Source organism: Salmo trutta, chromosome 19 (genome assembly GCF_901001165.1).
Source record: "Salmo trutta chromosome 19, fSalTru1.1, whole genome shotgun sequence".
Taxonomy (NCBI): domain Eukaryota; kingdom Metazoa; phylum Chordata; class Actinopteri; order Salmoniformes; family Salmonidae; genus Salmo; species Salmo trutta.
In genome coordinates, this window is record NC_042975.1 from 7054250 (window position 1) to 7073918 (window position 19669).

General features: G+C 43.9%; 1 protein-coding gene across 3 annotated transcripts in view; it reads right to left on the bottom strand.

The window, feature by feature from the left end:
• The window catches only part of LOC115153910 (sarcoplasmic/endoplasmic reticulum calcium ATPase 1), a 122150-nt gene that overhangs the window by 61539 nt on the left and 40942 nt on the right, over nt 1-19669 (bottom strand). For all 3 annotated transcript variants that reach the window (XM_029699575.1, XM_029699576.1, XM_029699578.1), the window contains 2 exons: nt 5333-5413; nt 402-487 (listed from right to left, as the gene is read on the bottom strand). In XM_029699575.1, the coding sequence (XP_029555435.1) occupies nt 402-487; nt 5333-5413 (167 nt within the window). The remainder of the gene's footprint in view (nt 1-401; nt 488-5332; nt 5414-19669) is intronic.

The window sequence follows — 19669 nt, forward strand, 5'->3', positions numbered from 1 at the left end:
GAGGTCAGTGCAGGGTTAATATTGAAATCAAACCATGCATTCTGCATCCATATAGGACCAGCAATTGCTACTTTCAACTAACTCTTGTTCAGGTTTGACATTTAAAGAGTAGGTCTGCAGACATCACCAAGATTATATCTGCTGACCACATCTTAAAGGCCCAGTGCAGTCAGAAATGTGATTTTCCTGTGTTTTATATACATTTATACACTGAGGTTGGAATAATACTGTGAAATTGAGAAAATGATAATAATGCCCTTTTAGTGTAAGAGCTTCACACACCCCCCTCCCCCCTCCTGAGGAATGCAGCAGGCTGAGACCAGAACAGAGCCATATGTGTATCTGTGTGAGAGTGAGAAGTGCAAGCAGAGCTGGCTCCAAACAGGAAGTATAGTTCTTACAGAAAACATCATGTTCTTCTTGTCTTGATTGACAGCTCTGGGGTCAGGGACGGGGTCGGTGTGTTTGATCACTGACACAGACTCGCCTGTAGAGATGGATTAGTACACACTTACATAAGATCCTACAAGCCATTAACACTAGGAGGATGTTGGTCTTCATAGCAGATTTTGAAATTAGATCCAACAAGAATATCAAGGGGTTAGAAATCCAGGGGATAAAAACAGTGTCAATGTATGCCGATGACGCAAATTTTCTCAAGTCTGCAATCTGGATCCCTGCGGAGTATCATTGAAGATACTGATCACTAGCCTCTCTGGATTAAAACCAAATTATGACAAGTGTACCATATAAAAATGGGTGGATGGTGAAGTAGACAAACTGTGTATTCACATCTCAAAAAATATAAATCAACTTACCACAATTTCAATAGAAAGTTAGCAAAAATAGACAAGATTCTACAACCATGGAGGTAAATGCTTGTCTATTTATGGAAGAAAAAAAATCACATTGATTAACTCTTTGGTTTACTTACTAATGGCATTGCCTCCAAATTACATTTTTTTTAAATCATGAGCTATTGAGTATTTGGAGATAAATATGGAGTTTATCGAACAAAACAAACATTTCTTGTGGAAGTGGGAGTCCTGGGAGTGCATTCCGACGAAGATCAGCAAAGGTAAGTGAAGATTTATAATACTATTTCTGAGTTTTGTTGACTCCAGAACTTGGCGGGTAACTGTATAGCTTGCTTTGATGGCTGAGCTCGTTACTCAGAATATTAAACAATGTGCTTTCGCCGTAAAGCTATTTGAAATCTGACACAGCGGTTGCATTAAGGAGAGGTGTATCTATAATTCTTTCAATAACTGTTGTAAATTTTATCAACGTTTATGATGAGTATTTTTGTGAATTGATGTGCTCATTCACCGGATGTTTTGGAGGCAATACATTTTCTGAACATCACGCGCCAATGTAAAATTGATGTTTTTGGATTTAAATATGAACTATATCAAACAAAACGTACATGTATTGTGTAACATTGAGTCCTGGGAGAGTCATCTGATGAAGATCATCAAAGGTTAGTGATTCATTTCAGCTGTATTTCTGGTTTTTGTGACGCCTCTCCTTGCTTGGAAAATGGCTGTGTGGTTTTTCTTGTTTAGGCGCTGTCCTAACATAACCTAATGTTATGCTTTCGCCGTAAAGCCTTTTTGAAATCGGACAATGTGGTTGAATTAACGAGAAGTGTATCTTTAAAATGGGATATAATAGTTGTATGTTTGAGAAATATGAATTATGAGATTTTTGTTGTTTTGAATTTGCCGCCCTGCTATTTCACTGGCTGTTGGCGAGTGTGTCCTGCGGGTGGGATGCTAGCGTCCCACATGTCCCAGAGAGGTTAAACTCAAATTATACTGATTAATAAAAAAATGTTTATGGAAAAAATGTTTAAGAATTGTATTATATTTACAGTTGAAGTCGGAAGTTTACATACACTTAGGTTGGAGTCATTAAAACTCGTTTTCAACCACTCCACAAATTTCTTGTGAACAAACTATAGTTTTGGCAAGTCGGTTAGGACATCTACTTTGTGCATGACAAGTAATTTTTCCAACAATTGTTTACAGACAGATTATTTCACTTATAATTCACTGTATCACAATTCCAGTGGGTCAGAAGTTTACATACACTAAGTTGACTGTGCCTTTAAACAGCTTGAAAAATTCCAGAAAATGATGTCATGCTTCTGATAGGCTAATTGACATAATTTGAGTCAATTGGAGGTGTACCTGTGGATGTATTTCAAGGCCTACCTTCAAACTCAGTGCCTCTTTGCTTGACATTATGGGGAAATCAAAATAAATCAGCCAAGACCTCAGAAATTTTTTTTTAGACCTCCACAAGTCTGGTTCATCCTTCGGAGCAATTTCCAAATGCCTGAAGGTACCACGTTCATCTGTACAAACAATAGTATGCAAGTATAAACACCATGGGAACACGCAGCTGTCATGCCGCTCAGGAAGGAGACGCGTTCTGTCCCCTAGAGATGGACGTACTTTGGTGCGAAAAGTGCAAATCAATCCCAGAACAACAGCAAAGGACCTGGTGAAGATGCTGGAGGAAACAAGAACAAAAGTATCTGTATCCACAGTAAAACGAGTCCTATATTGACATAACCTGAAAGGCTGCTCAGCAAGGAAGAAGCCACTGCTCCAAAACCGGCATAAAAAAGCCAGACTACGGTTTGCAACTGCACATGGGGACAAAGATCGTGCTTTTTGGAGAAATGTCCTCTGGTCTGATGAAACAAAAATAGATCTGTTTGGCCATAATGACAATCTTTATTTTTGGAGGAAAAAGGGGGAGGCTTGCAAGCCAAAGAACACCATCCCAACCGTGAAGCATGTGGGTGGCAGCCTCATGTTGTGGGGGGTGCTTTGCTGCAGGAGGGACTGGTGCACTTCAAAAAATAGATGGCATCATGAGGCAGGAAAATTGTGGATATATTGAAGCAACAGCTCAAGACATCAGTCAGGAAGTTAAAGCTTGGTCGCAAATGGGTCTTCCAAATGGACAATGACCCCAAGCATGCTTCCAAAATTGTGGCAAAATGGCTTAAGGACAACAAAGTCAAGGTATTGTAGTGGCCATCAAAGCCCTGACCTCAATCCTATAGAAAATTAGTGGGCAGAACTGAAAAAGCATGTGTGAGCAAGGAGGCCTACAAACCTGACTCAGTTACACCAGCTCTGTCAGGAGGAATGGGACATAATTTACCTAACTTATTGTGGGAAGCTTGTGGAAGGCTACCCGAAACGTTTGACCCAAGTTAAACAATGTAAAGGCAATGCTACCAAATACTAATTGAGTGTATGTAAACTTCTGACCCACTGGGAATGTGATGAAAGAAATATTCTGACATTTCACATTCTTAAAACAAAGTGGTGATCCTAACTGACCTAAGACAGGGAATTTTTACTAGGATTAAATGTCAGGAATTGTGAAAAACTGAGTTTAAATGTATTTGGCTAAGGTTTATGTAAACTTATGACTTCAACTGTATTAACGATGTTATGAATAGAAACGGAGGAGTTGTCAAATGCAGTTATCAAAAATATATGGGAATATTTGCTCAATCCAAATTTACAACCAAGTGATTGCAGCACAACCACAACAACAGAGGAGGCAAGTGGAAATGAGAGAAGTTAGGGAACTTGTTTGCAGATAGAAATTGGCTGAAAGGAACTAGCATAAACAGAAAAATATACCAGTTTCATCTGAGGACAAATGTTGACAGCTACGCCATACAGGTTGCAAAATAAATGGGAGATTTGCGATGTACCAATTTCATGGAATATGTTTTGCGATGTACCAATTGGTACAAAAAAAGTGTCAGGCGATTTGGAAAGCCATAGCTAATAAATAATCCTAGTAGGAATCGGTTTTCATCTATCTCACAATCTGTGGATAATATACGAGTAGAAAGGTTAAAGAAAATGTTGTAAAACATCACAGCACAATTGAAAAATATATGGCACATTGAAACCAAACGAGGGTGGTCTATGGTGATAGGTGGGATGGGCTGAGAGTGGCTGAGGGTTTGGATTAAAGAGTTTATGTTTGGTAATGTATTATGGTTGTGACTGCTTTATATAAAAGTACCATGTATGCATGTATGTATGTATGTAGCAAAAAAGCTGTAAAAATCGAAGATATTTGTCCTCCGAAGAGGTGGTGGAGGAGTAAAAAAAAGGATGTTGTAGGTACGAGCATGTTGTAGGTAAAGGTAAGAGGCTGTTGTACGTAGGTAACAGTACGAGCATGTTGTAGGTATGAGCATGTTGTAGGTAAAGGTAAGAGGCTGTTGTACGTAGGTAACAGTACGAGCATGTTGTAGGTAAAGGTAAGAGGCTGTTGTACGTAGGTAACAGTACGAGCATGTTGTAGGTACGAGCATGTTGTAGGTAAAGGTAAGAGGCTGTTGTACGTAGGTAACAGTACGAGCATGTTGTAGGTAAAGGTAAGAGGCTGTTGTACGTAGGTAACAGTACGAGCATGTTGTAGGTACGAGCATGTTGTAGGTAAAGGTAAGAGGCTGTTGTACGTAGGTAACAGTACGAGCATGTTGTAGGTAAAGGTAAGAGGCTGTTGTACGTAGGTAACAGTACGAGCATTTTGTAGGTACGAGCATGTTGTAGGTAAAGGTAAGAGGCTGTTGTACGTAGGTAACAGTACGAGCATGTTGTAGGTAAAGGTAAGAGGCTGTTGTACGTAGGTAACAGTACGAGCATGTTGTAGGTACGAGCATGTTGTAGGTACGAGCATGTTGTAGGTAAAGGTAAGAGGCTGTTGTACGTAGGTAACAGTACGAGCATGTTGTAGGTACGAGCATGTTGTAGGTAAAGGTAAGAGGCTGTTGTACGTAGGTAACAGTACGAGCATGTTGTAGGTACGAGCATGTTGTAGGTAAAGGTAAGAGGCTGTTGTACGTAGGTAACAGTACGAGCATGTTGTAGGTACGAGCATGTTGTAGGTAAAGGTAAGAGGCTGTTGTACGTAGGTAACAGTACGAGCATGTTGTAGGTAAAGGTAAGAGGCTGTTGTACGTAGGTAACAGTACGAGCATGTTGTAGGTACGAGCATGTTGTAGGTAAAGGTAAGAGGCTGTTGTACGTAGGTAACAGTACGAGCATGTTGTAGGTAAAGGTAAGAGGCTGTTGTACGTAGGTAACAGTACGAGCATGTTGTAGGTACGAGCATGTTGTAGGTAAAGGTAAGAGGCTGTCGTAGGTAACAGTATGAGCACGTCATAGGTACGAGCATGTTGTAGGTAACATTAAGAGGAACAGAGGTTTAATCTCAGCCAGCCAGCCAACCAACCCAGCCAAGTCAACCAGCTAACCAGTCAGTATGTAGCGTTGTAGCCTACCTGTAAGAATAGACTGGTCCACTCTCAGGGTGGTAGACTTAATGGAGGTGATCCTGATGTCAGCAGGGACCTTGTCACCAACTAGACAAAACAAAAACAGGCTGGGGTTAGAAGAGCAGACAGTTTTTTTATAACTGTCATTTGACGAAAGTATTGGGTTAACATTCTACAGAGGGAGAAAGAAGAAGAGAGAGGGAGGAAGAGAGACAATGTCTACTGTTTGCTGATGATCTGGTGCTTCTGTCACCAACCAAGGAGGGCCTACAGCAGCACCAAGATCTTCTGCACAGATTCTGCCAGACCTGGGCACTGACAGTAAATAGCAGTAAGACACAAATAATGGTGTTTCAACAACATAAAAGGTCCAGTCGCCAGGACCGCAAATACAAATTCCATCTAGACACTGTTTCCCTAGAACAGTGGTTCCCAAACATTCTATAGTCCCGTACCCCTTCAAACATGCCAGCAGCATACCACCTTGCATCCCACTGCTGGCTTGCTTCTGAAGCTAAGCAGGGTTGGGCATGGTCAGTCCCTGGATGGGAGACTAGATGCTGCTGGAAGTGGTGTTGGAGGGCTGGTAGGAGGCACTCTTTCCTCTGTTCTAAAAAAATAAATAACCCAGGGCAGTGATTGGGGACATTGCCCTGTGTAGGGTACTGCCTTTCAGATGGGATGTTAAATGGGTGTCCTGACTGTGGTCACCAAAGAGCCCATGGCACTTATTGTAAGAGTAGGGGTGTCCTGGCTAAATTCCCAATATGGCCACCTAATCATGCCCAGCTTACAATTGGCTCATTCATCCCCCCCCCCTGTAACTATTCCCTAAGTCATTGCTGTAAATGAGAATGTGTGCTCAGTCAACTTAACTGGTTAAATAAAATTCAACCTCCAGCTGCATATTGTCTCTAGCACAAGGGTCATAGCACTCAAATGTTTTATTTGCATCATTGTAAGCCTGCCACACACACACACACACACACACACACACACACACACACACACACACACACACACACACAAATAATGAGAGTGAGTTTGTCACTTCCCACAAGCCGGGTTGTGACAAAGAGCTCTTATAGGACCAGGGTACAAATAATCAATCAATCATTTTGGTCTTTATTTAGCCATCTGACATATAAAACCTTATTTGTTAATCGATAACTCACAAATCAAAATCACCACAGGTTAATGAGAAGGGTGTGGTGGAAGGATCCACATAACTCTGCAACGTTGGGTTGTATTGGAGAGAGTCTGTCTTAAATCATTTTTCACACACAGTCTGTGCCTGTATTTCGTTTTCATGCTAGTGAGGGCTGAGAATCCACTCTCACATAGGTACGTGGTTGCAAAGGGCATCCGTGTCTTAACAGAGCAAATTGCCAAGGCAGGATACTCTAAGCGCAGCCCAATCCAGAGATCTGGCAGTGGCTTCTGATTAAATTCAATTTTCACAGAACCGCTTGTTGCGATTTCTATGAGGCTCTCTTGTTCAGATATCGGTAAGTGGACTGGAGGAAGGGCATGAAAGGGATTACAAATCCAATTGTTTGTGTCGTCCGTTTCGGGACAGTACCTGCGTAATTGTGCACCCAGCTCACTCAGGTGCTTCGCTATATCACATTTGACATTGTCCGTAAGCTTGAGTTCATTTGCACACAAAAAAATCATACAATGATGGAAAGACCTGTGTGTTGTCCTTGTTAATGCAGACAGAGAAGAGCTCCAACTTCTTAATCATGGCCGCACATTGAATATAGTTGCGGAGAGTCCCTGTAATTTTAGATTCAGATCATTCAGGCGAGAAAAAGCAATCAATCACTCAGATTGGCCAGTCGTGTGAGAAACTTGTCATCATGCAAGCGGGTCAGACAACTGAAAATGATGGTCAGTAAAGAAACCTTTAAGCTCGTCTCTCAATATATATTGTTAAGTGTCAATACTTTGCCACTTGATAACCAGCTCACTTCTGTATTTTGTAAAAGCATTACATGGTCGCTGCCCATATTATTGCATAATGCAGAAAATACGAAGGTTCAGGGGCCATGCTTTAACAAAGTTACCCATTTTCACTGTCGTGTCCAAAACGTCTTTCAAGCTGGCATTCCCTTGGCAGCAAGAGCCTCTCGGTGGCTGCTGCAATGTACCCAAGTGGCGTCGGGAGCAATTGCTTGCATGCGTGTTACCAGTCCACTATGTAGCCTTCCCTGTGGCTCAGTTGGTAGAGCATGGTGTTTGCAACGCCAGCATGGTGTGTGCAACGCCAGGGTTGTGGGTTCGATTCCCACAGGGGGCCAGTACAAAAAAAATAAAAGTATGAAATGTATGTATTCACTACTGTAAGTCGCTCTGGATAAGAGCGTCTGCTAAATGACTAAAATGTAAAAATGTCTCCCGGTCATGGCTTTTGCGCCATCAGTACAGATACCAACACATCCTGACCACCAAATTCACATTTTTTTACCTTTGTTTAACAAGGCAAGTCAGTCAAGAACAAATTCTTATTTACAATGGACGGCCTACCCCAGCCAAACCCGGACGACGCTGGGCCAAATTGTGCACCGTCGTATGGGACTCCAAATCACAGCTGGATGTGATTCAGCCTGGAATTGAAACAGGGACTGTAATGTCACCTCTTGCACTGAGATGCAGTGCCTTAGACCAGTGGTTCTCAATCTTGGTCCTGGGGACACATTTTTGTTTTTGCCATAGCACTATACACCTGACTCAAATCAAAGCTTTTTGATGAGTTGATCATTTGAAATCAGCTGTGTAGTGCTATGGCAAAAACAAAAAGTGCACCCCTTTGGGTCCCCAGGACCAGGATTGAGGACCAGTGCCTTAGACCGTTGCGCCACTAGCCGCCCAGTACTTTAAAAATATCCTCTCCTGTTGTCCTGGATTACAGTGGTTTACAGAAGAGGATGTCTTCCTTAAATTGATCCCCATAAAACATAAAAATGTCCGTTAACTAGGCAAGTCAGTTAAGAACAAATTCTTATTTACAATGAAACCGTCGGAACAGTGGGTTAACCTGTTGGGGATAGGGGGCAGTATTTGCACGGCCGATAAAAAACGTACCCGATTTAATCTGGTTACTACTCCTGCCCAGTAACTAGAATATGCATATAATTAGTAGATTTGGATAGAAAACACTCTAAAGTTTCTAAAACTGTTTGAATGGTGTCTGTGAGTATAACAGAACTCATATGGCAGTCAAAACCCTGAAACAAATCCTAACAGGAAATGGAAATCTGATTTGTGGAATCACTTCAAACCTTTGCCATTGAAACACAGGGACTTATTAATCATTTAGCACTTCCTAAGGCTTCCACTAGATGTCGACAGTCTTTACAAAGTGGTTTGAGTCTTCTATGGTAGAAACTGACCCAAAGAGAAGCTTGGGAAGTTGGTCACAGGGGGAGGGCCATTTACTACTATGACGCGGGCGCCCATGGCTACCCTCCCCTTTCGAAACGTTTAGTAAGACAATGCAATCGTCCGCCTTGAATATTATTGAAGCTCTGGTTGAAAAAGGCCCTAAAGATTTATGTTATACAACGTCAGTCAAAAGGAACCTAAAATTCAACATACCAGTTAGGATCTGGCTAAAGATACTTGAATCAGTTATAGAACCCATTGCCCTTTATGGTTGTGAGGTCTGGGGTCCGCTCACCAACCAAGAGTTCACAAAATCGGATAAACACCAAACTGACTGCATGCAGAAGTCTGAAAAAATATCCTCAGTGTAAAATGTAAAACACCAAATAATGCATGCAGAGCAGAAGTAGGCCGATACCCGCTAATTATCAAAATCCAGAAACGAGCCGTTAAATTCTACAACCACCTAAAAGGAAGTGATTCCCAAACCTTCCATAACAAAGCCATCACCTACAGAGAGATGAACCTGGAGAAGAGTCCCCTAAGCATGCTGGTCCTGGGGCTCTGTTCAAACAAACACATCCCACAGAGCCCCAGGACAGCAACACAATTAGACCCAACCAAATCATGAGAAAACAAAAAGATAATTCTTTCCAATGTGCCAAGTAATTTAAAAAAAAACAGAGCAAACTAGAATGCTATTTGTCCCTAAACAGAGAGTACACAGTGGCAGAATACCTGTCCACTGTGATTGACCCAAACTTAAGAAAAGCTTTGACTATGTACAGACTCAGTGAGCATAGCCTTGCTATTGAGAAAGGCCGCCGTAGGCAGACCTGGCTCTCAAGAGAAGACAGGCTATGTGCACACTGCCCACAAAATGAGGTGGAAACTGAGCTGCACTTCCTAATCTCCTGCCAAATGTATGACCATATTAGAGACACATAGTTCCTTCAGATTACACAGATCCAAAGAATTCAAAAGCAAATCCAATTTTGATCAACTCCCATATCTACTGGGTGAAATACCACAGTGTGCCATCACAGCAGTTAGATTTGTGACCTGTTGCCACAAGGGCAATCAGTGAAGAACAAACCCAATGTAAATATGTTTATTTATTTTCCCTTTTGTACTTTAACTATTTGCACATCGTTAAAACACTGTATATAGAAATAATGACATTTGACATTTCTTTATTCTTTTGTAAATTCTGTGAGTGTAATGTTTACTGTAAATGTTTATTTATTTCACTTTTGTTTATCATCTACTTCACTTGCTTTGGCAATGTTAACATATGTTTCCCATGCCAATAAAGTCCTTAAATTGAAATTGAGACGAGAGAATAGGTGAGTGAAGAGAGACAAGAGAAAAGGTGTGTGAGATTTTAAATGAGGATCTTTGCCCTCTGTAGTGACCTGTGAAGTTGTGAGTCCAGCGGGCCAGGAGGTGTAATCACAAAGGAAATGAGAAGATGGAAGCCTAGCTGTGAAACTGCCGGCAACCACCCACGTTCCCCAGGTGACCACTCAACCACCCACGTTCCCCAGGTGACCACTCAACCACCCACGTTCCCCAGGTGACCACTCAACCACCCACGTTCCCCAGGTGACCACTCAACCACCCACGTTCCCCAGGTGACCACTCAACCACCCACGTTCCCCAGGTGACCACTCAACCACCCACGTTCCCCAGGTGAACCCTCAGTGCACTCAACCACCCACGTTCCCCAGGTGACCACTCAACCACCCACGTTCCCCAGGTGACCACTCAACCACCCACGTTCCCCAGGTGACCACTCAACCACCCACGTTCCCCAGGTGACCACTCAACCACCCACGTTCCCCAGGTGACCACTCAACCACCCACGTTCCCCAGGTGACCACTCAACCACCCACGTTCCCCAGGTGACCACTCAACCACCCACGTTCCCCAGGTGACCACTCAACCACCCACGTTCCCCAGGTGACCACTCAACCACCCACGTTCCCCAGGTGACCACTCAACCACCCACGTTCCCCAGGTGACCACTCAACCACCCACGTTCCCCAGGTGACCACTCAACCACCCACGTTCCCCAGGTGACCACTCAACCACCCACGTTCCCCAGGTGACCACTCAACCACCCACGTTCCCCAGGTGACCACTCAACCACCCACGTTCCCCAGGTGACCACTCAACCACCCACGTTCCCCAGGTGACCACTCAACCACCCACGTTCCCCAGGTGACCACTCAACCACCCACGTTCCCCAGGTGACCACTCAACCACCCACGTTCCCCAGGTGACCACTCAACCACCCACGTTCCCCAGGTGACCACTCAACCACCCACGTTCCCCAGGTGACCACTCAACCACCCACGTTCCCCAGGTGACCACTCAACCACCCACGTTCCCCAGGTGACCACTCAACCACCCACGTTCCCCAGGTGACCACTCAACCACCCACGTTCCCCAGGTGACCACTCAACCACCCACGTTCCCCAGGTGACCACTCAACCACCCACGTTCCCCAGGTGACCACTCAACCACCCACGTTCCCCAGGTGACCACTCAACCACCCACGTTCCCCAGGTGACCACTCAACCACCCACGTTCCCCAGGTGACCACTCAACCACCCACGTTCCCCAGGTGACCACTCAACCACCCACGTTCCCCAGGTGACCACTCAACCACCCCACGTTCCCAGGTGACCACTCAACCACCCACGTTCCCCAGGTGACCACTCAACCACCCACGTTCCCCAGGTGACCACTCAACCACCCACGTTCCCCAGGTGACCACTCAACCACCCACGTTCCCCAGGTGACCACTCAACCACCCACGTTCCCCAGGTGACCACTCAACCACCCGCGTTCCCCAGGTGACCACTCAAACCACCCGCGTTCCCCAGGTGACCACTCAACCACCCACGTTCCCCAGGTGACCACTCAACCACCCACGTTCCCCAGGTGACCACTCAACCACCCACGTTCCCCAGGTGACCACTCAACCACCCACGTTCCCCAGGTGACCACTCAATTGCAACCTATCGAATAGCAGCATTAAAAAACAAAGCCTTTAGCAAAGTAACTTCAGCCAGCGAGCCCTGGCTTAGCCTTGCAAGTCAACAACATGCAGCCAACCGTATACCAAAAAAATAAAATAAAATCTACCTTGATGCAACTCTGATCGAGTCACGATGCCATCCCTATAAAATTGATTCCACACTCGCACTCGGCATCTGAGAAAGCACTCAGCTCCCTCATCACAGAGGGATGAACCCATAAACAAGCAGCTTGGATTAATACCTCTAATATATTTCTCTCCTCTCTGGCTGTATATTAAAGTCATCTTTCATGACAGAGTTTAGGTGTCGTGGGCATGTGGCACTTAATGTCCTTTGAACCATGCTCATTGCTTCCACTGCACACATTTATCACAGCTTCACATTCAACAGTTTGGGGGCTCGTTGGTGGGTCACACCAGGACAGTGATGCTGGAATTGCTTCATCCAAGCACCAGACAAAAACGTTTTTTTTTTTTTAAGTAAAAACTTCTAGAATATGAAGATATCCTTACAGTAAGAGGTTTACAAGTCAGAAGACAGGAAGCAGACATCCTCATAACTGAAAGCTATGTTGCAACTGATGTTGACGACCACACAACCAATATGCCATTCTGCAATGGTTTGAAGTTGCGTGGTTTACAGAGGTAAATACATACATCAACACAGTTCTGTACTATATGTTATTCAGATGGGTCCAACCCTGTCCTCAGACATCAGCCTACATAATTCAGATGGGTCTAACCCTGTCCTCAGATATCAGCCTACATAATTCAGATGGGTCCAACCCTGTCCTCATATATCAGCCTACATAATTCAGATGGGTCCAACTCTGTCCTCATATCAGCCTACATAATTCAGATGGGTCCAACCCTGTCCTCATATATCAGCCTACATAATTCAGATGGGTCCAACTCTGTCCTCATATCAGCCTACATAATTCAGATGGGTCCAACTCTGTCCTCATATCAGCCTACATAATTCAGATGGGTCCAACCCTGTCCTCAGATATCAGCCTACATAATTCAGATGGGTCCAACTCTGTCCTCATATCAGCCTACATCATTCAGATGGGTCCAACTCTGTCCTCATATCAGCCTACATAATTCAGATGGGTCCAACCCTGTCCTCAGACATCAGCCTACATAATTCAGATGGGTCCAACCCTGTCCTCAGATATCAGCCTACATAATTCAGATGGGTCCAACTCTGTCCTCAGATATCAGCCTACATAATTCAGATGGGTCCAACTCTGTCCTCAGACATCAGCCTACATAATTCAGATGGGTCCAACCCTGTCCTCAGACATCAGCCTACATAATTCAGATGGGTCCAACTCTGTCCTCAGACATCAGCCTACATAATTCAGATGGGTCCAACTCTGTCCTCATATCAGCCTACATAATTCAGATGGGTCTAACCCTGTCCTCATATCAGCCTACATAATTCAGATGGGTCCAACCCTGTCCTCAGATATCAGCCTAATCCACTGCTATTCACTAAAACAAGGCTAGTAACAGAATGCACCAATTAGGCTTTTCAAGGTGATCCCTCATGAAAAGTCTCTGTCTTGTCCATTGCCTTATCTGGTGGTGCAGAATGATCATTATTACGCAAGGCAAACTGACAGTGATTAGCTATGTTCCATGATTTAGTGTTTGTGGGAGCGTTATTTGGCCTCCCCTCCAACTCTAATCAGGAAGTGAACCACTGACCAAACCAAAGGTATTGATTAAAAACCTTTCATCACATTCATCGGTAGGACTATAGCAAACCACTAGTTTGATGATTTCAGAAAACCTCCTGTGTCGTCCCCCCCGTCCACCCCCGTCATGACATTTTCCTGCATTGCCCTTGGAGTTCTCATTTTCCTACTTTATCACGAGTACTCAATCTCTCACATTATATCTGACAATCCACTTCTCTCTTCAACAACCAGAAAGAGCGAGGAAAGAAAAAGGAGGTGTATGTGTGGGAACTACAAAAAGAGGCTTTTGAAACTCCCACTCCCAGCATCCTCCTCACCTACTGTAGCCCTATCGCCTCCAACTCACCCATCGCTCTTCTCCAATCACCTCCCACAGACTGAGTCTCGCTCGCTCCCCTCCCATCTAAATGCTAATACTAGGAGCTTGGGATCAGTAAGTTCTATTTGACAGTGAAAACGTATCTTAACATAATGCAGCCTACGTCATTACTGAGTGCAAACTGTCAACTGATTGGAGGGAACCTTTGGAGAATCATCCAGTAGTGTGTGCTTAACTTAACGTTCACCCCTGGCTGGAACTTAGTATCCATTAGACCAAACTCTAGTTGATGTGATGGTCTGATATTCACTCCTGGAACTTAGTATCCATTAGACCAAACTCTAGTTGATGTGATGGTCTGATATTCACTCCTGGAACTTAGTATCCATTAGACCAAACTCTAGTTGATGTGATGGTCTGATATTCACTCCTGGAACTTAGGATCAATCAGACCAAACTCTAGTTGATGTGATGTTCTGATATTCACTCCTGGAACTTAGTATCCATTAGACCAAACTCTAGTTGATGTGATGGTCTGATATTCACTCCTGGAACTTAGTATCCATTAGACCAAACTCTAGTTGATGTGATGGTCTGATATTCACTCCTGGAACTTAGTATCCATTAGACCAAACTCTAGTTGATGTGATGTTCTGATATTCACTCCTGGAACTTAGGATCAATCAGACCAAAACATTGGTTGATGTGATTTGTGATGGTCTGAGATTGCTGATTTAATTGAATCATGCTACAACAATTAGCACACTGACAGAGCTTGTTGTGGTCTTAAGGTTTATACTACTGATAGGTTCACAGTTCCAGTTCTCTTGAAGATAGACAGCAGGCAAAATACACTACTGCATAACATCTTCAACTCTACCACCTAAATCCATCTCTAGTTCCCTAACTAAAGGAGGTTAGGCATTGGTTATTCATTAGAATGGAACCTAAAAATCATGCGTAGTAGTGAACTGGCTACACCCATTCCTGTATGGGGCGGTCTTCACTCCCTTCCTTTTCCACGGGAGGTCTTCCCAGGTTTCAATTTATTCAGGCCCTCAAAGTCTGTATGTTTGTAGTTCCAACAACCCTGTCTGTCTCAAGTGTACAGAGCGTTTCTATCTGTAAAAAAAAAAACAGGGAATGTTCCACACCCATAACTGTGGCGTAACGCTGGCACTGGGGACAATGTGAAACTAGCCAGACAGGCAGCAGAGAGGAGGGTGGAAACTTGTGTAAATCTACTGCATTGAAGGCACTATAGTTGAGAGTATCCATTTCCATTCCTTTCAGATCGCTAGTTCCCATGGAAACAACTTGAACTGACACAAATCCAACATACAGGAGAGAAAATACTCTTAAAACAAACAAATGTTTTTGGAGAAGAAATAAGTAAAAAAAAAAAAAAAAGAATTAAAAGTAGTGTTTGCTTTGTCACCAATTCTGATAACGCTTTTAGACACTTTGAGAAATAAATAACAGTGGTTTTACCTACTGAGTGTTTACTAGTGTTAAATAGCACTAAGCAACCAGATTAAGTCAGAGATATATTCCTCTGCTCAGGCACCGTACATACAGAACACTATGCCAAGCTGGAAGCCTCTCTATCCAGTATCTGCTATGGAAGGAAATGGCATCTTTCCTCTGTGGGCCACTCACATCCTGACAGACTAGCATCTTTCCTCTGTCTGTGTGTTACAGTGTGGCTGTGTGTTAAAGTGTGGCTGTGTGTTACAGTGTGTCACAGTGTGTTACAGTGTGTTACAGTGTGGCTGTGTGTTACAGTGTGGCTGTGTGTTACAGTGTGTCTGTGTGTTACAGTGTGGCTGTGTGTTACAGTGTGGCTGTGTGTTACAGTGTGGCTGTGTGTTACAGTGTGGCTGTGTGTTACAGTGGGAGTGCTCTGCCCTCCATTCAGCAGATACTGGGTGGGCTAGACTAACTAAACCCCATCATTCATTTACATAGAGCTGCTGACAGAGAGGAGTGATACTCGGACTCACCGTCCACAGAGGAGACCCTGATTAGAGACAGATGGGGGGGGGGGGGGGGTCACGTCCCATTTCAACAGAAAACACTTCCCTCTCCACCTCAGCTCAAAGACGTCAGATAACCATGGAGACAATAAAGAGGATTGGAGTGGCTAGATCTCATTGGTTCCTCTTATACAGTAGTGTCAGACTGGGGTTGTATTATATGTCCCAGAAAGTGTTGAGTTCCTACTCTGCTCATTACAACCTAACGGACACTATGAAAGCTTTAAAACCAAGTTTATTCTTCCCTAAAGGATGGAACAGCTGAACAGACAAAGACATGGTTACAATACTGGTGGTATATGTACCCCACTTTGGGTGGAGTCTCCTCCTTCTCGCTAAATATTGTATCTTTATTGCTAGGCAGGAAACTAAGTGATACGGGCAATAAACTGTCCATTTTCCTTTAACGTGACCTGACCTCCACCCGCTCCGCCACTAATCCATGCCGTCTCCCCCCTTATCAATGCCTGTCACATGTGATCGTTTTCCCTACATTCCAAGCTGAATTGACCCCCACCATATACCTTCCTCCTACAGATACCCATTAACTTCTGGTGTAGACCCTCTAAACCCTAGCACTCGATAGTTCAACAGGATACCTGATAGCTAACACTATTTCAAGTTTAGTGGCGATTGTGCTGCTTCTTCTCTGTGTTCTAAGAGGTGCTGTCGAACCTCAACATTTCTGTGCTTCAGTAGAGGTGGAGCTAGTCTGAGGGTGTTTGCCATGGAGACAGGCTGTTTGGGTAGGCCCCCTCGCCCCCCCCGGACTGGCAGTGTTGTTGTTGGTCCATCTTCCAGTCAACTGAAACAGCTGCAACACTTAACAAAGAGCTGCAGTTAGTTTCAGAATGGCTGGCAAGGAATAAGTTAGTCCTAAATATTTCAAAAACTTAAAGCATCGTATTTGGGACAAATCATTCACAAAATATTGTAATAAAAAAAAAAGTGGAAATTGAGCAAGTTGAAGTGACTAATCTGCCTGGAGTAACCCTGAATTGTAAACTGTCATCATGGTCAAAACATATTGATACAACAGTAGCTAAGATGGGGAGAAGTCTGTCCATAATAAAACGCCCCTCTGCCTTTTTAGCAACACTATCAACAAGGCAGGTCCAACATGCCCTTGTTTTGTCGCACCTGGACTACTGTTCAGTCGTGTGGTCAGGTGCCACAAAGAGGGACCTTGGAAAATTACAATTGGATCAGAACAGGGCAGCACGGCTGGACCTTAAATATACACAGAGAGCTAACATTAATAACATGACCACACAATGTGCATGTACCTCGACTAACCTGTACCCCCACACATTGACTTGGTACCACCTGTATATAGCCTCGTTATTGTTATTTTGTTTTTTATTTTATTTTTTACTTATAGTTTCTTTAAAATGCATTGTTGGTTAAGGGCTTGTAAGTAAGCATTTCACGGTAAGGTCTTCACGGTCATATTTGGTGCATGTGACAAATAAAATTTGATTTGTAAATCGCTCAAGGCTCAAAGTAGAGGAGAGATTGACTTCATCACTACTTGTTTTTGTAAGAAGTGTTGACATGCTGTTGACATAGTGTACCAACTGTCATCATCAGCAGCATGGAGTGAGAGAGGGAGTTCCCTCCTCTCCTGTGAGAGTAGATCAGAACATATCTGCCTTCTCAACAACACTATAAACAAGGCAGGTCCTACATGCTCAAGTTGTCACACATGGACTACTTTTCAGTCGTGTGGTCAGGTGCCACAAAGAGGGACGTTGGCAAATTGCAATTGGCTCAGAACAGGGCAGCACGGCTGGACCATTGGATGTACAGAGAGTAAACAATAATATGCATGTCAATCTCTCCTGGCTCAAAGTAGAGGAGAGATTGACTTCACCACTACTTGTATTTGTCAGAGGTATTGACATGTTGAAAGCACAGAGCTGTCTGTTTAAACGACTAGCACACAGCTCAGACACCAATACATACCCCACAGGACGTGCCACCAGAGGTCTCTACACAGTCAAAGTCCAGAACAGACTACGGGAGGCGCACAGTACTACATAGTCATGACTACATGGAACTCTATTCCACATCAGGTTACTGTTGTGAATTCTGTAATGAATGTATTGTAATGTTTTTCAAATTGTATAACTGCCTTAAATTTTGCCAGACCCCAGGAAGAGTAGCTGCTTCCTTGGCAGCATCTAATGTGATTCCATAATAAAATACATGTCTGGTCGGGGGAGGGAGGGTGTCACAGCCAAGCCCGGTCAACACACTCACCCTGCTGAACAAAGTTTCCTACGACACTGGGTCAGGTTATCTACACCTCCACCGCTCTCTCACTCTTCTTCCACCAGATAACAACCCTCCAGACGAGCTTCAATGCCATACAACTCTCCTTCCGTGGCCTCCAACTGCTCTTAAATACAACTAAAACTAAATGCATGCTCTTCAACCGATCGCTGCCTGCACCTGCCAGCATCACTACTCTGGACGGTTCTGACTTAGAATATGTGGACAACTACAAATACCTAGGTGTCTGGTTAGACTGTAAACTCTCCTTCCAGACTCACATAAAACATCTCCAATCCAAAGTTAAATCTAGAATTGGCTTCCTATTTCGCAACAAAGCATCCTTCACTCATGCTGCCAAACATACCCTTGTAAAACTGACCATCTTACCGCTCCTCGACTTTGGCGATGTCATTTACAAAATAGCCTCCAACACTCTACTCAACAAATTGGATGCAGTCTATCACAGTGCCATCCATTTTGTCACCAAAGCCCCATATACTACCCACCACTGCGACCTGTACGCTCTCGTTGGCTGGCCCTCGCTTCATACTCGTCGCCAAACCCACTGGCTCCAGGTCATCTACAAGACCCTGCTAGGTAAAGTCCCCCCTTATCTCCGCTCACTGGTCACCATAGCTGCACCCACTCGTAGCACGCGCTCCAGCAGGTATATCTCACTTGTCACCCCCAAAGCCAATTCCTCCTTTGGCCGCCTCTCCTTCCAGTTCTCTGCTGCCAATGACTGGAACGAACTACAAAAATCTCTCAAACTGGAAACACTTATCTCCCTCACTAGCTTTAAGCACCAGCTGTCAGAGCAGCTCACAGATCACTGCACCTGTACATAGCCCATCTATAATTTAGCCCGAACAACTACCTCTTGCCCTACTGTATTTATTTATTTAGCTCCTTTGCATCCCAATACTTCTACTTTGCACACTCATCTACTGTCAAATCTACCATTCCAGTGTTTTACTTGCTATATTGTATTTACTTCGCCACCATGGCCTTTTTTGCCTTTACCTCCCTTATCTCACCTCATTTGCTCACATTGTATGTAGACTTATTTTTCTACTGTATTATTGACTGTAGGTTTGTTTTACTCCATGTGTAACTCTGTGTTGTTGTATGTGTCGAACTGCTTTGCTTTATCTTGGCCAGGTCGCAATTGTAAATGAGAACTTGTTCTCAACTTGCCTACCTGGTTAAATAAAAGTGAAATAAAAAAGAAAGATAAACATACACACCATGGAGAAAAGGAAAAGAAATGTGCCTGTGTCTTCAGTCTGTTTCATTCTTAAATACATGCTACCTAACCATAACACTGAGTCGTCATTCTGGCTAGCTAGTACATTACCCATTGAGAGCACACAATCCCTTTCACTTGTCTAGTGACTGCCTTAGGAGGCATGCAGTGACTATGAATGAAAGCTGTGGTCCCTCTCTCCCTCCCAAGACATCACTCTGCTGCTGATACTGAGAGAGGCCGTTAGCACGGCAAAGACAAGTTTTATACACTAATTACGTTGATGATGAGAACCTTTCTGCACCGTGTGTGTGTGTGTGTGTGTG